The 18,462-nt window shown below is 31.0% G+C and overlaps 1 protein-coding gene across 1 annotated transcript in view; it reads right to left on the bottom strand.

The window, feature by feature from the left end:
• Positions 1-18,462, bottom strand: part of LOC110030407 (ribosome maturation protein SBDS) — a 67,531-nt gene that overhangs the window by 23,922 nt on the left and 25,147 nt on the right. The window contains exon 4 of the mRNA XM_020733105.1: positions 9,332-9,499. Coding sequence (XP_020588764.1) covers positions 9,332-9,499 — 168 coding nt within the window. The remainder of the gene's footprint in view (positions 1-9,331; positions 9,500-18,462) is intronic.

Below are 18,462 nucleotides of genomic sequence, written 5' to 3'. Positions count from 1 at the left end.
AAAAAACATTAAATCTTTTAAAGAAAAATTAGTTAGATTTCCTTCAGGTAGACGGACTGCCCCGCAATCTAAATATTCTATATTTAAGAAATGCTTTCAATATTAAAATGCATTTCTAAATTTCAAAATGATCTTCTCAATCAAAATTTTTTTGTTGCGTATTGATTGCTTTACTGTAAAACATATTATTCAACAGGATGTCAATTTTGCATAAAAATAAATTTTTGTCCATTGGCAAGCACAATTATCTATTAATTATCACTAATTGATTTCTTTACATTAAAACATATTACTCAAAATTATTTCAAATATTGCATCAATACAAATTTTTGTCCTTTTCTTTTGCACAATTATTTATTCTTTTATTCAATTTATTACTCTCGAATCAAATTATTTCTCTAATTTTCTAAACCAAAAATTTTTGCAGGGATCACGTGCTCCCTCTTTACATGGAAGGAGAGACCGAGGTACTCGCGACAATCATCAAGGAGGATATTACCTTCTTAAAGGTCAAATCGATCTAAGAGAATACTTATTGGAATTTCTCCTAAAAAGAACAAAGAGAAACATTTGCGGCACAAGCTCCCTCAGATATTAAATCTTTAAAAGAAGTATTAACTTCTTCCACATCTGAATCTTCTTATATTATTAACAATTTCAAAAATATTTTGGAAACTAATCCGAAAGATAATCATATTAAAATTACGTCCTTTTTACAGAAAGATATTTGAGAAAAATAATTTTTCCTAATTTATCCCATCTCACTAGAGAACTCTATGAAAAAATATTAATTTAACTGAAATATGTAGATATACACAATTGTCCTGGTGAAAAAAATGAATATATTTTGTATAACAAATGTGTTATATAAAACAATATTCATCATAGTGATTGTAGTCTTAATTCATATAAAGAAAAGATAATTTTTTTATCATCAATCCATAACATCACATTTCCATCAATTATTGGAATTCTTTAAATGTCATGATGAAAACATTTTATATAGCAAATTTTAAATCAAAACACACTTGGATGTTGATTTTAAAAAGGAAATCTTAAATAAAGATATTCCAGTCTGGTTCTGCAGATGGTGGAATTATTTTGGAGCTGAATTAGACATTGCGCCAAACAAAATAAAAGGTAAATATGAATATTTGGTTGATTTATATCCAAAATTTAAAAATATCAAAAATAATAAAGATAAATTTAAGTAGATTAATAATATTCTTCAAAAATATGAAATCACACAAATCTCTGCAACTAATTTTATTGTGATTTATTTTCCAGAGATTTTTGAGGGGTTTAAATGTAAATATCCTCATGAATCAGCAAATAAAATTAAAAAGAGTGATGAAAAGTTGTGATAAAGTTTATAAAAAAACTTCCAGACACCGCTCTTCCAGAAAAACAGTGATAGAGAATCCATGGAAGGCTCAGAAGATTGGGCAGACAAGGGCTAGCCCAAATTATTACTCATATGTCAAGAGATCAAATGTCAAATCCAATGCCGAGGAACGTGATACTAGCCAGTTGGCATCTACTAACAGTTGTTAGTGCTTATGGGTCTTACCCATCATTTAATGTTTGATGTGATGTCATTCCTCTACCGAAAGTCTATTCTCTCCACTTGTGACAGTTGTGACAGTGTTGGTGAGGATCACTCTCCACTTTTGCTTCTTTTATCTGCTAATAATAGTGGATTACTGTTATGTATTTTCAGTTTACTTTTGAAATATCTTTTTCTTTAGACATCCACTTTATGTTGTATTCCATAATTTTGAGTTCCTCCCTCAACTATAAAGAAGGGGTTTGTATTGTTTGTGTAAAGCTTGTAAGCTTTTAAGTTAAGATTAAGATCTGAAATACTTTATTAATAATATATTTTGATTTCTACAATCTTGTTTTGTAATTCTTTGGTGCTTTGGTATTAGAACCATGTTAGTTTTAGGCTAAAACTATAGTAAAAAACTCTTATAAATGAATAATATAATACTCTGAGTAGAGATAGTTATATTATTTCTGATAAAAATAAAGTCAGGTTAGATCCTTCATTGGTTATTATGGGAACTATTATTTAACCGTCTTTAAATTGTAATGTTTTAAGATACACAAACAACATTATGATATATAAGAAATATTTTGAAACTAAACAATTGTATGATCGTTAGTCTTTTTTTTGAATTTATGGGTCATAAGTTCTTGTATTGTAATTAGTTTAATTTCAAAGTACTCTTAAATTATATAATTAATTATATTTGTTTATTTTACAGTATAATTTTTAACTACATCTACTCAAACTATTACATTAATTTATCAATAAGAGTCCCTTATAATATATGCATGACATCAAATTCTAGTAGTCAATCTAATTCTTCAAATTTAAATTTTGTTTTAAGCAGAACGTTCAAAATGAGAACGTAGCATATAAAAGATGTTGAAATATCAGAGCATCCTCTTAATAAAGTTGACTTGAATAATTGGACAATTCACAAAGTTGATAAAGCTTTACTATATAAAATAAGCATATTTGATCTCAAAGAAAAAAAAGTTCAATTAAAAAGGTTGAACAATCAATCTTTATAAATGAAAATAAAAAAATAATTCATCTTATAAATCATGAAGATTCGCAAAAATATTTGCATGAATATAAATATCTTTTATATTGATTTAATCTAGATTTAAAATAAATGCATCTATTCTTGTTTGTTTGAGAAGTAACAGATGCTTAAATCAGACACAATTATTCAATGGGAGTTATTGAAACTAGTTTATGCCATGGACTAATTCATTTTAATATATTTTCAAATTTCAGTCTATCTTTAACGTATATAAATCTATTTGAAGCAATTAAACATCAAATTCAGTTGCATGGGTATGACTTTTGACCTTGATCAACTCTGATCTATAGAGTCCATTTTAAAGTAATGAACACCTAATATGCTAGAGTTGAGAAAAATATTCAACCAATAGAAAAGCAAAAATAATCGAAACTAATTTGTTAGCATCAAATATTGCTACAAATAGAACGATTAGATAGAGTGAAATTTCATTTCAAGAAAATTGGTCATTAACTACGGCAATCCCTCCAAAGCCGATAGTTAATCAAGATATTGATCAATTAATTCAAATATCTGAAGGAGACGTTAAGGTAAGACTTAATCCTTGAATATCTATAACTATTCCAAAAAGTTGTTTGCCCTCCAATTCTTCAATAAGAGAAAATTCGGTAGAAAGTTCGATAGAAAATATAAGTACTGTTGAAATGAACAGTAATCAAATATTGCATCATGTGAATGAAAATTATTCTCTCACTTCTTCTGAAATGAACTTTAATTTTAGATGAATTATTACAAGAAGTGAAAGTAGGGAAATCCTAATTAGACATTTAAAATCTCTAATTATATTTTAACTAAAATCTGTAGATATACATCATAGCCTTGATGAAGCAAATCAACATATTTTGTATAACACATTTGTTATACAAAATATTATTCATCATCGTGATTAGAGACTTAATCCATATCAAAATATTGCATCCTGCGAGAGAAGTATTTGTATAATCTATAATATGTTATATTTTAATGTTTTAAAATCCCTAATTATAATTTCCTTACTTTTACTTCCGACTTTGTAATAGTTCATCTAAAACTAAAGTTTATTTCAAAATGAGTGAGAGAATAATTTTCTTTCACGGGATGGAATATCTCATTACTATTCATTTGGATAATATTTATATTTTCTATCGGACTTTCTACCGAATTTTCTTCTATTAAAGAAGTGAAGGGTAAACAAATTCTTAGAAGAGTTATAGATCTTCTAGGATTAAATATTTACTTCAACATCTCCTTAAGATGTTTAAATTATTTGGTCAATATCTCGATGAACTACTAACTTTGGACGAAGTGTCCTAGTTAATGAACATTGTTCTGTGAATGAAATCTCATTTCATCTAATGGTTTTATTTGTAGCAATATTTGATGCTAACAGATTTGTTTCAATTATTGTTGTATTTTCTATCGGTTGACCATTTTTACTAGTTTTATGACATAAAATGTCTATTAACTTAAACTAGACTTTATAAATCAGAGCTTTTATTTTAGATCCAGCTAAAAAATCATACCTGTGTAACTAAATTTGAAGTTTAATTACTTCAAATAAATTTATGTGTTAAAGATATACTGAAATTTAAAAACGTATTAAAATAACCTAGTTCATAAAAAAGACTAGTTTAAATATCTCCCATGAAGAATTGTGCATGATTTAAGCATATGTTGTTTCTCAGAAAAACAAGAATAGATGTATTTAATCTTTTTAGCATTAAAGGTTTAAAACCAATCTCGATTAAACCAATATGAAGATATTTATATTCTTGCAAATATTCAAGATTTATAAGATAAATTATTTTTTTCATTTTCATTTATAGAGATTGATTGTTTAACAGTTTTAATATTTTTTTTTTCCTTTGAAATCAAATGTGTATATTTTATATAGTAAAATTTTAACTTTGGTAACTGTTTAATTATTCAAATCCTCTTCATTAAGAGAATATTCTGATAGTTCAGCATTTTTTAGATGATGTTTTCTCATTGAGTACGTTCTGCTCAAAACAGAATTTAAAATTGAAGAACTAGATTTACTACTAAAACTTCATGCCATGCATCTAATATAAGGACTCTCATAGATAAATTAGTATAATAATTTGAGTAGATGCAATTTAAGATTTTATAGTAAAGTAAGCAAGTATAATCAATTGAATAATAGAAAAGTACTTTGAAATTAAACTTGCTGCAATACAAGGACTTCCGGTCCAAAAACTCAAGAAAGGGACTAACGATCATCCAATTGGTTAGTTCAAAATATTTCTTATATATCAAAACAATATTTATTTATCTTAAAACAAAATAGTTTAAAGAGAGTTATAGAATATGTCTCAAATAACCAGCCAAGGATTTATAAAATTCATCACAAATCTAACTCAACTTTATTTTTATCAGAAATAACATAACTACCTCTAACCAGAGTATTATACTATTCATTTCTAAAAGCTTTTTATTATACTTTTAGCCAAAAGCTAATATGGGTCTGAAACCATAATATATTATTAATAAATACTTATAGATCTCAGACTTAGCTCAAAGGCTTACAAACTTTACACCATCTAACTTTTAAGAAATTCGCACAGTTACAAACAATACAAGCCCATTCTTTTTAGCTAAGGGTAGAACTCAAAATTATACAGTACAACATAAAGTGGATGCCTAAAAAATAACACATCTGAAAAGTAAACTGAAAATAGTAAATAACAGTAACCTGTTATTATTAGCAAATAAAAATGAGTAAAAGTGGAAAGAAATTTTCATCAACACTGTTATAAGTGGAGAGAATAGACTTTCAATGAAAAAATGACACCATATTAAGCATTAAATGGTGGCTAGGACTCACAAGTACTAACAATAGGCGTCAGTTGTCTGTTATTACGTTCCTTCATCATTGAATTTTGACATTTGATTTTTTGGACTATGAGCAATAATTTGGGATAGCCCTTCATTTGCCCAAATTTCTGAGTCTCACATGGATTCGTCGTCATTTTTTTAGATGAACAGTATTTGGAAGATTTTTATAAATTATTTATCACAACTTGCAATCATTCTCTTTTTAATTTGATCCTTTGATTCATGAGAATATTTATGCTTAAATCCCTCAGATATCTCTGCAAAATAAGTCTAGATAAAATTGGTTGCAGAGATTTGCGTGAGTTCATATTTTTTAAGAATATCATTAATCTGTTTAAGTTTATCTTCCTCATTAATTTGATGTCACCATTTTATTAATAATTATTGTTGTAGACATAACAAGTTAAATTGGTCTTTTTCTCGACAAATTCTCCAAGACCAGATCCAAGAAATTTGACAGTCAATAAAGAAATGAAAGTCAATAAAAAAATGAATTAAAGTCTACCTTCAGCCAAATCCTCATTTTTGACATTTTTTTTTTAAATTTAGGTATAAATCAACCCAATATCATACTTATATTTTATTTTGTTAGACATAATATCTAGTTTAACACCAAAATAATTTCACCATTTGTAGAACAAGGCAAAAATTCCTTTATTTAAAAATTTCATTATTTAAAATAAACATCCAAGGGTGTTTTGATTTGGAATTCGCTAAAAAGAATGTTTTCATCATAGCATTTATATAATTCCAGTATATGATAAAAATGTGATGTTATGGATTAAATGATAGAAAAATTGTCCTATATTGATATGGATTAACTTTCCAATTACGATGATGGATAATATTTTATAAAACACATTTGTTATACAAAATATTTTGATTTGTTTTATCGAGGCTATGATGTATATCTATAAATTTTAGTTAAATTAATATTTTTTCATAGACTTCTATAATGAGATGGGATTCATCAGAGAAAGTTGTCTTTCCCAAATATCTTTCTGTTAAAAACAATGTAGTCTTAATATGCTATCTTTGGGATTAATTTCCAAACTATTTTACTTGAGCTTCTTAATAATATAAGAAGATTCGAGTGTGAAAGAAGTTAATAATTTTTATAAAGTTTGAGGCTTTGATGAAGTTTGTGCCTGAAATGTTTCTACTTGTTCTTTCTTAAGAGATATTGCATGTAAGTATTCTCTATGCTTGATCTGAACTTTAGGAGGGTAATTTCCTCATTGATGATTGTCACAAGTATCTCGACCTCCCCCACCACCCTTCATAAATATCTCATAATTTCTAAATATTTTAAATATATATCTCATAATTTTTAAATATTTTGCAACACACAACACATTTAAAATGTCGTGCCCCACGCTCAAGCATTATGCAATAGTGTTCCATAGTGACCTTTGCATAATAGTGTGTGGTAGCCATTGCAAATATTAGGGGTGTTAATTCGGGCAGCAAGTCGGGTTCGGGTACGACCCAAAAATGATTCGACCCTAATAGGGTCAACCCGAGCCCGACCCGAAAAAAAAATGGGTCGAAAACTAAGACCCAAATTTGAGCTTGACCTGCTAACCCAAACGCGACCCAAATTTTCGTGCTTATTTGGGTTATATTTGGGTTTTTGGGTTCAACCCGAACCCGCCCCGAATAATAAATGGGTTGAATTCTTCGACCCGAATCCAGCTCGAAAAATATTCAGGTCAACCCTAACCCAGATTTTTTCGAGTCATGTTGGCTTGTCATATCAATTTTTGCACCCCTAACAAATATGCTATTGCTATGATAAAAGTGTATGTATGATCAATGATACTTTTTCCATAAATGAGTTAAAGATACAATATATTTTTCACCGCACATACGGATCGTGAATTTAATTTTTTAATATCCCATGTGATTTTTTTTCTTCAAGGATAACATATAAGGTGCTCTGACAGCACATGTTCCTTGCAAGCTTAGTGAGGCCCTCTTACATTTAATTGAGATGGAATTTTTGTTGATTTTGCTTGGAGGAGTAATGTGTCCCCTTTCAGCCTCATTCCTATCTAATTTTCAACACAAGCGTTCCCAAAATCTATCTGAATCAGCAAAACCATTTCTAATTTGCACATGGGAGACCAATCAGACCATGTTTTTGATCAGCTGGAGTGAGCAGCCTTAGTTTGCTAAGTCAATCTTTAGAAAATAATCAAGATACTCTTACGGGTAGATTATCCTTAGGGTCTTGTCAGTCACACTCTGTATGAACAAGCGATAGTTGAGTTTATACAATTTATTATTAAGCCGTACAGTCTTTTATTTGAACTTTTTAAGTATGTATTGTTTGTATTCTATACAAAACACTTAAGCCTCCAGGTTTTGTTTGCACAGTTATACAAAGAATAATGTTGACGTATTAGATCCAACTTGCCAGACTACTCTAATGGGATGGGATGAATTAGGGCCGAGTTAAGCTAAGTTGGTTAAGTAGATTTGTCGAAAGATGACCACACTACAACAAGTAACTAGTGAAGCGGACAAGGACAGAGAGTAATGGATTACAGCATGGCTGCCTAGCAATATCTGATTGGAAGTATCCAATCCTTCATGTCTGTTTGTAACAAGTCACAAATGCCGGGCTATAGCTCAATAGCAATTCTCCACCAGGGAGAACAACATAAGTGGAGTCGGCTTAATGGTCCTAATCTTTCCCATTGAATGAATCATTTATATTGCTCTGATAAGGGTGGTTGGATGGGTGGAAAACCAATGTGTGAACAAAATTAGGGAAACATCAACATGAGAAATGATTGTGACAAGGTGAAAGGAAGAAGGCTATGGAAAAACAATAAAAAAGGCCATTTTAACAAATATATTAAAAATTTAAAATGGAAAACATAAAGAAGAAAATCAATTGCCGTTGTGGGCTCTGCATTGAAGCCAAATTTGAAGTAGAACAACAAAAAGGAAAGTTTTATGTGTTAAAATGATGACTTCATTGAAGGGATAATATAATTGTAGGAATCTCCTAGACCCTTTTTGGGCTTCCAAATGACCTTTTTGGGCTGCCAAATGGGTGCAACCTTTCCCATGGAAGGAACAATTTTTGTTGCATTAACCTGGATACTAGATGAGCGGAGAGACCTATGTGTGAGTGAAGCTAGGGATTTGTCAACTTAAGAAGTGATCGAAACTTATGGGAACATGATAAGGAGAAGGCCATGGAAAAGCAAACAAAAGACAGTCCGTGCAGGAAATATATTTTAATTTTAAAATGAATAGGAAAGAAATCAAATGTCACTGTTGTACAGTCTACATCAAAATCAAAATTAAAGCAAAAAGCAACACATAAAGTGTTATGTACTAAAATGATAGCAACTTAGAACTAAAGCCATTAAAAAGCAAAAGAAAAAAAGCCCATGCAATAAAAATGCCTTAAATTTGAAATGGAAAACATGATAAAAGAAAATCAAATGTCATTGAATAAGAAATTTGCACTAAAATCAAATTTGAGGTAAGAGAGCAAAAAGTAACATTTTAAGTACTAAAATGATGATTTGACATGAAGTGAAAAAAATAAAATAAATAGATAATTCAATAATAAGGTAAGCTGGAAATAAATGAAAAAGTGAATTAAAATAAACAACTGATGAAGTGGACACAACTCCATAGGACCTTCTACCATTCAATAAGGAACAACCTAATGTAGGAATGACTACTAATAGAGCAGAGCCCTAATATCAAACTCAAACCTTACCAGTGAATGATTAAAAAATCATAACAAAAAATAAAAGTGAAGAACGGGGCATAAAATATCTTAAATGGTCATAACAAGTACAATCCTTAATTTGTGCGCTCATTCAATTTAATTTGCAAATTTAAAAACTTACAATTGTTGGCATGCCACCTGATGCATTCTTTAAGATGATATTCGCATTCCACTCTCCAAGCTTTTCCATTAGACTAGAAAGGTATATGTCTGGTACAATAAGGCGCAATCTCATAGGTGCTCTTTTTATTGGAAAATGTTCTTGAAGCTCTTTAATAACTTCTAAAGCCTACAAAATCAAGAAGAAAAGAAGTATAATACGAGCATAGAGACATCATCGTTTCAACAATAAGAGGAACATCCAATTCATCTACTTCTAACAACAAAAATTTCATACAGAAATATGTTAGAAAATATGGCCAACTTGTATTATTACTGAAGTTTAAAAAGATGAAATCGGGAATCGAGGCGTTTTTGTACCAGCGAGACTAGGTGTAAGACTCTAAAAGAAAATGACCTCATAAAATAAAAAAATAATCATAAATATGATATAAAACGTTAATACATTGATTTAGTTTATTATAATAAAGATCAAAATCACAAATCCTAATCTTAAATATTGATATAAAATAGAAAATAGAAATGTGAGTCTAGGTAAACAATCATAAAATTTAAATATTCTATGAGATTCAAAACCCATAGTGAACTTATCCTTGCTTTTATTGTCGATGCATGTTTTCGTGAACCCCACACAATAATTTTAAAATTTCTCACTGGTGATTGAATACGACATCAAGTCATAGTACAACTTTGCTAGGGACCAGAATAAAAATTAGAGTCTATGTAAACATTCATAAAATTTGAATATTCTATCAGATTCAAAATTCATAGTGAACTGATCCTTGTTTTCATTGTCGATGCTTGTTTGGGAGGACCCCACACAATAATTTTTAAATTTCTTACTCGTTATCATATATGACATCAAGTCAATATATCTTTCCTAGGGACGAGAATACTACCATACGATGGATCCAATCCCGAAGTGATTGTTTCACTACTCCGTGGAGCTACGAACCAATTTTTCCCCAAACCAGAAGGGATAGGATTTATTTTAATTTTGGGATCTAGTATCCCAAATGAGGCAAGACCCTTTAGTTGATTACATCCGAATGGTGAACTAACGAGAAAAATCTCGATTTAAAGTAATAGTCTTATTTATGATTGGCGTTTCGCGAGCTTCAAAAGGGACATGTTCAAAATTTAAAGGGATTTTATGATATTCAAGGGCAGAAGGGCAAAGAGTGTTCAAATACCAAGGAGCCCAGTGAGCCTTCCAACCAATTCTAACATTTTGGCAAGGGGTATTCAATGTTAATTGAAGTTAAAATTGCACAATTTATTAGAAAAATTGTTACTTACAATCTAGCGACGATGTCTCGTGGAAAGGCCCGGTGAAAGGGATCAATCAACCCTATGAGAGAATTAGATTTGGTAGAGATGGGATGAGGTTAGAAGCTTAATTGAATAGGATCAAAAGAGTTTGAGTTTTAAAAGAATAGGTTGGTTTTGAGGAGTTCGAATAAAATTAATTGTCTTTGAGAAGTTCTAATAAAAATTAAATGGTTTTGCTTTCAGATGGAAAGGACATTATCAGTTGGATTTGATTTTTATAAGGAAGTTGAAGTCCTATGGAGAATTAAATAGGTATAAATAAACCCAAAAATTGGGTATGGCGTCCCCAATCAAAATTTTCACGATATTTCATCATACTGAGTTCATTGATAGCCTTAAAACTAGTAACCAATAAGATATCAGAGATTTTCACTATTACCATAGCGATGGCAAGTATAGTCATACTTAACCATTTGGAGGTTAGAGGTGCAATCTTCAGTAACTGTGAGTTACTTCATCCTATGACACTTGCATAATAAAAGAGGTTTACAGGCTTTGGGGTTTTATAGATCTCACTCCTTAAAAGCAAACTAAAGTTACCTAGCAACATAATCTAGACTTCTGAACTAGACTAATCTAGAAGTGTATGGATCTTGGTTTTATTTCTATGTTGACTAACTTAGGGTTTATAGTTTATCTACCTAAGTGTGGTTTCAAATTATTCAAGTTGGTGAATTTTAGTTTGTTTTCTTATATTTAATCTTTTAACTTTGATTTGTTTAGGTTTCTTAATTTTTGTTTAATAGGTGAATCGGGTATTTTGAATTTTCCTAGATCTATTAGTTTCTAGCAATATTGTGTTTGAACAGAAAGAAGATTGACCAAGTATTTTCATTATTCAGTTGGATTACATCAGCCCATATCTTTTTTCTTTTGTTTTGGATGCTCAAACTAGACATTTATAGGAGGATGTACCTTGGTGTATGTTTTTCGCTGATAACATCCTTCTTGTGGATAAGACTAGAGAAAGAGTTCAGAAAAAACATCAATTATGGAGGTCTGCAGTAGAGTCTAGAGGCCTTCGTTTGAGTAGATCTAAAGCTGAATACATGAAATGGAATTTTAGCAGTAGTAAATCTAGTGGTAGAGTTCTAACAATGCGTGATCAAATCATTAAAACGAGTGCGCGATTTTGATATCTCGGGTCTATTGTTCAAAGTAAATGGTGATATAGATGGGGATGTTATTAGTAGAATTCAAGTTGGATGGTTGAAGTGGAGGAATGTATCGTGCCTATTGTGTGATAGAAAAATATTGCTTAGACTTATAGGTAAAATTTATAAGATGGTGGTGAGACCTGCAATATTTTATGACGTAGAATGTTGGCCTTTAAAAAAGAAGCATAAAAACAAGAAAAGAGTTGCTGAGATGAAAATGCTTAAGTGACAATTAGAGACAAAATGCAAAATGAATGTATCCATGAAAGGTAAAGTCGTTTTAGATGGTTTGGTCACATTAAACGTCGACCATCTGATGATCCGGTTAGGAAAGTATAAGTTTTAGCTTCGACTTATGTTAAGAAAGGTAGAGGTAGACCTAAAAAGACATAAGTTGATAAAAATTGACCTAAATTTATTAGAATTAAATGAATATATGACACTCAATACGACACATTGGAGAAAAAGGAATCATGTAGCCGACCCAATATAGTGGAATAAAAATTTCTTGTTGTTGTAAATGGAGAAATCATGTAGCCGACCCAATATATCCAGTTGTTAAGTATGGAAATACACAATAGTTTAGTGACGTGTAAAATGGCATGTATGTAACTAAAATACAAGTGTTAGATATGTAAATTCGTTAGAATTACGTGGTAGGTATGCAGCTTAAATGTTTAGATATTAGGAATGCAATTACTTAAGAAATGAGTGATGTGCATGCAGGTCTGAGTGAAATGCACGTAGGTTAGAGTCTTTAGGTGTTAGAAATGTAATTATATAAGAATTGAGTGGTGTGCATGCAGGTTTGAGTGGAATGCATGCAGGTTGGAGTGTCTAGGTGTTAGAAATGAAATTACGTTAAAACAATGTAGAATGCAAGTAATTTTTTTATGAATGTAGCTTTGAGTGCTTAGGTGTTGGAAATGTAATTACATAAGAATTTAGAGCTGTGCATGCTGGTATGAGTGGGGGTTAGAAATATAATTACGTAAGAATTATGTAGAATAATGTTTTTTCCCCCCTATCAAAATGAACTCTTACATGATACATAGGTATACATATGCTTCATGTCTAAATGTCTCCCAGATATGCTACAAGAATTTTCATGCAGTCAAATTAAAGGATTAAAATAAACAATTATAACAGATTTAAGCTCCATATATAATAATTTTTTTTTTACAGAACATGCAGCATATCCATTAAATTTCAATATGAATTGGAAGTCATGAATCAGAAATAATGTTCAGATTTTTTACCGAACATGCAACTTCTTTACTGACGAATGCAGATCTAACCACCAAATAGTTAAGTACGATCATCACTACGGCAATAGTGAAGACCTTTGATTATCTGGCTTAATAGTTTAAGGCTACCGACGAATCCGAGAAGACGAAACTCAGTGAGAATCTTGATCAGACCAGGGATGTCATGCCCATATTTTTTAGTTATAGCTTATACCTATTTAAGTCTCGTTATAGAGCTTAGACTTGCTTTAGGGGTTAGAACATCAACTTTCACCTATAAATCAAACTCAACTAATCATGTCCCTTCCATCTATAAAGCAAAACCAAATAATTTGTATCTGAACTCCTCAAACACAATCAATTTTGTCTGAAATCCTCAAACCCAACAAATTCTGTCAAAGCTCAAATCATACTGATACTATTCAATCAAATTTCCTCTCACCTCATCCCAACTCTATCAAATCTAATTCCCTTCAATAATCAATCAATCTTATTCTTTAGGATACATCTCCCTCCTAGAGTTGGATGATCCCTTTCACTAGGCTTTTCTAAGACACATCCTCATTGGACTGTAAGTCTAATTCTTTCTAATAAAATATGCAATTCTAACTCTAGTTAAAAAAGAATACCCCTTAACAAAGCATTAGAATAGGGTGGAGGGCCACTGGGCTCCCCGATATTGGAACACTCTCTACCCTTCTGCCCTTGAATTCCATCAATAATCCTATCAAGTTCTGAAATTGTCCCATTTGAAACTCCTAAAACATTAACCTTGAAACACCAACCTTCAAATTATAAAGCAGATGGGCAAATACTTTAATCGAGAGTTTTTTTTTTTTGGAGGTTCACAACTCCAGAGATATAATTAATTAAACGGGGCTTGCCTCTTTAGAGACGCCAGAACCCAAAATTAAAATAAAGCATGCCCCTTCCGGACAAGGTAAAAATTGGTTCGTAGTCTTATGGAGTAGTGAAATAATCACTTCAGGATTGGATTCATCGTAGGATAGTATTTTCATCCCTATTGATGATATAATTATAAGTTGATGTCGTAGTCCATCAAAAGTGAAAATTCTATGTGTGGTGAAAACATACATTGACAATTTTTCTGGAGACTTTGTTGGGGATGATCTCCCTCCATCTCTAGAATTGACTTGTATTATTATATAACAGTAGTGTCTGTACTACTTACAGACCATGACTACCGCCCTTTTTTGTTCAGCTTTTCATTCATCTCATCATTGAATGGGTCCACCCAACATCTTTGAATCCTAGGTCTCCCAGCCTCTCATATAAATCATGTCTAATGCGCAAGTTTTAAGATATTTTTGTCGAACTTCCTTGCATGTGGTTTCATGCCTTTGTTTAGGTTAGGGCCTCCTGACCTAACTGTTCAACTGTGGCTTTACCATTTTATCGTTCCCTTCTTAAAACAAATCCTTAAATCTAAAACTCTTCAGAAAAAATAATAATAAAACTTAAAACTAAAACTAAATATCTTTAAACCTAAAAATTTTTTCCCTAGTTCACCTTATGGATAGGGTCCACTCTTTCTCAATTAGAAATTCTTTTTTGATTGAATTCTCTTTCAAAAAAAATTTGATCTTTAACTTAACTAAAATTCAGAGATTTGAGAGTTGATTTCAAGTTGACATTTTCTTTATAATGCAATTACATGAAATATGTCATCCCTTAAGCTGATTTTCTCATTTGAAAATGGAATGAACCCAGAAAATCTAAATCGATCAGTCGTTGACATTCCACTTGTGATTCAATTACAAAAAGATATCTTTTGTACAACCGAACTCTTCCTTCCAGCCAAGTCTTAATTCCAGCATTATTAATGACTCTGTCAGTAAACTTAATTGACGCTTTGATAACTGCAAAATAATTAGTTATAATCATTTTGCTTTTTAGAAGATAAAATTATTGTCAAACATTAAGACACTAAAATTATACACTTTACTCTTCTTAAACCTTGTGATTATCTAAAAATCTTCCATAAAATTAAAACCACCACCTGAAATATCAAGGATATAGATTGAAATCTCTAAATTTAGTTATCTATAATAATTTTTGAAACTGGGTTCTTAAAAATTAATCCATGATTTTCTAAAAACAACTTAAGAAAAAAATGAAATAAATTTAAAATGATATACTTCTACTATTAGTGTATACCAAACACTGACAATTCTCATAATTCTGACACTTAAAAAAGGAAAAACTTCAAGTACCATTAGGCTTGAATAGATATACCTCAATTTTCTCGGAGAGAATAACAAAAGTCAAACTTCACAGTGGCAAACATCTTATCGCATAATATAGAAGCTAAAATACAAAATAAGGTTGTTCGATGTACCAAAAAACCTACACCTTTACGAAATGTTCCTATAAAGGACATATTTGTAGATGAACAAGGTTAAATATGATTATTTAGCTCATCAAGAAGGAACAACATTATTTTAAAAAAAATTTGAAATGTCTCTCCTTTGGCAAAAAATTTACTCCTTCATTATAGTTATCTATTAGCCCACTTTACATTCCAGTAAATGTTGCTCACTCAATCCATTTTGAATTTTTGTTGATTCAAGCATATTCATCCACATATCAAGTCAAATTTGACTTTTTTGAACTAGAATAAAAATATTTTTTAATTTAGAAACATACTCTGAAATCTTTTTAGATGGTTCTTAAAATTAATAAATCTTAAGGAAAGAAAAGAAAACTAAAAAAGAGGTGGAAAAAAGAAAAAAGAAAGTTTTAAAAAATAAATAATAAAAAAATATGTTGATGTTAAGTCAAACATCAAAAGAAAAGTTAAAGAGAGTTATAATCATAGTAGACTTAATCATTCATTGATCATAAACTGATAAACATATCCCTAAAAATAGATGATAATAAAGATAAGATCATAAGACAATTTAGATCTAAGTCATTCACGATCAAGAGATTATCCAATATGATAATTTTTGCTCCAACTTTAATATATTCAAACCATTTTACAAAGTTGAAAGTTAAAGTCACCCTACCATACAATGTCCACTGAATCACCAAATAAAAGCATCCTAATACTCAATTTCTTTAGAATTTTGAAGTGAATCTCAAACTTAAAGTTGAACGTCAAAATCCAAAGAATTTCTTGAAGAAAAACACAACAACAATGAAATGAGCTAAAAGAAATTAACTCAAACAGGGATACAATCATTGACTTGCCCTTTAATTTTCAATTTCAAGTAAAATAAAAATAGCCTCTTTAGATTATCTTTAAAACTCTCGGGATATTATCATACAAGTTCTCCCTATCCATCGAGGCTGACCCAAAAGTGATTCCTTAAACTCAAAGTACAACCTAACGTAGTGTAATACAAAAAAAGTTCTTTGACGTATATGCTTGGAAATTGAACACAATTTTCTCATTCAAAAATGGGTCATTTAATGCCGGATAATTAAGAGCATTTAGCATGTTGAACTCTTGTCAGGATTTATAACTATAAGGTCATATCTATTGCGTCTTAAAAATATTGATTTACAAATATAAGTAGGTTATGACCTAAAAGCTCGAGAAGCTTGTTCATATTAAATAGAAGAATATGTCAATAATTCGGACTAGAAAAAGAGAAGAAGGCAATTTCAATAATTTTAGAATTGTCTTCAAGCAATTTTACCACTAAAATTCAAAAAAAAGAACCCTATAAAGTGCACTTTCAACAAGTAACTATATGAAACTTTCTAAAATTTTTTAGTGTATCATTGCATAATTAAGATTGCTCATATTCGGATATAAATGATACTAGAAACCCAACCTTCAAAGAACTTCTTGATTTGAAAATCATTCCAATATGAGTTTGTGTTTCTAAAAAAGAGAAATTTTATCCTAAACTCTTGCGATGTGTCTTTCATAAAAAAAATCATTATTTCATTGAAGTACAACTTTTGTGTCAGTATTAAAAGATTTTTTACCAAATCGAACTTTGTCCGAATGGTTAGCCCAAATGATTTTGATCACCCGGACGTACTCGCGCAACCTATTTCGTGAAATGACACTCCGATGAAAAATTTTTACATGGAAGAAGACTTTATGCATAAAAAGTTGAAGCACTTGAATCCACATAAATTGGTGTCAAATCATCGTCGAACTCATAGCATATTACTCCAAGCATGACAACAAATACAGCATAGCTTAAGGAATAAAATTTGGAGCACTACGAAAAGTTGAAGAAACCGTGATTGATTTGATTCATTTTATGTCAAGTTAGATTTAGTTCAATTTTAAATTTTAATTTAGGTTTATTAAATTAAATTTTCATTTTAATTAAGGTTAATTTTGATTTTAGTTCAAGTGAAAATTAGGTCTGTATTACACATTGAAAGTTGAAGCACGCGAATCCACGTAAAATTAGTGTCAAATCACCGTCAAACTCGTAGCATATTTCTTCATGACCACAAATACAACGTAGCTTACAAAATAAAACACCGAGCACTACAAAGAGTCGGAGAAACAACGATAAATTTTGGTCCATTTTATGTTAAGTTGGATTTAGTTCAATTTTAAATTAATAATATAATAGAATATAATATATGTCAATACTATAATAAACTATGATTTTTTATATATCTCGATCAAGGCGCTGACTCAATGTCCAAAGGCATAAAGCCTCGAGGTGAGTGCCTTATAACATTAGTTCGAGGAGTGCTTCGAAGCATGAATAATTAATAATGTAACTGATGCACGGCGCTGAACCTGGAAACCTTCGCGAGAGCAGGAGAAGCGGGAGGAAGTCGCGATGGCGGAAAGAAGATCGCGATACAACAGCCTGCATCCCTTGCATTGGTGATCTTCTTCATATGGGAAGTTTTTAATGGTTCTCTAGATTTTTCTTGCCTCCCCACTCCTTCCTTTGTGTGGGAGTTTCATTTTTTATTTATTTCCTTTTCTTCGTCAATGAGAGTCTATAAATTGTTGTACCCTAATTGTAGGGGCAGTTTTAGTGTGAGTTGCTTTCAGATTCCTTTGTGGAACTGTTCTCCCTGTTGTAGGGTTGTATCTAAAGAGGTGGTTGTGCTATGCTTGTATCCAACTCCGAGGTGGTGATGTATCTTCCTCTATCCTCCTCTCTACCCCTTCTCCTTCCCGTCCATTAGTCGGCGGCCATCCTAGTACCATCCCAGCCATCCTGCAGTCTCTTTTCCGCCATTGTCTTGTTGTCCGGCCTTTCCACTCTGCCTCTCAGCACCCTATTCCCCTCCAACCTGCTGTTGGCCTTACTGTCCAGCCCTCTCAACCGCCCCTTGCATCCTAACAGGTCCCTCACAACAGCTTCCCTAGTTGCCCGGCCATCACCCAACACCCGTCACCACCCTTCCTGTCACCTTACCTACCACCCCACTCACCCAAA

This window comes from Phalaenopsis equestris, unplaced genomic scaffold (assembly GCF_001263595.1).
Source record: "Phalaenopsis equestris unplaced genomic scaffold, ASM126359v1 Scaffold000715, whole genome shotgun sequence".
NCBI classification, from domain to species: Eukaryota; Viridiplantae; Streptophyta; class Magnoliopsida; order Asparagales; family Orchidaceae; genus Phalaenopsis; species Phalaenopsis equestris.
Note: the sequence above shows the minus strand (reverse complement) of the source record. Positions and strands in the feature narration are given on the sequence as shown.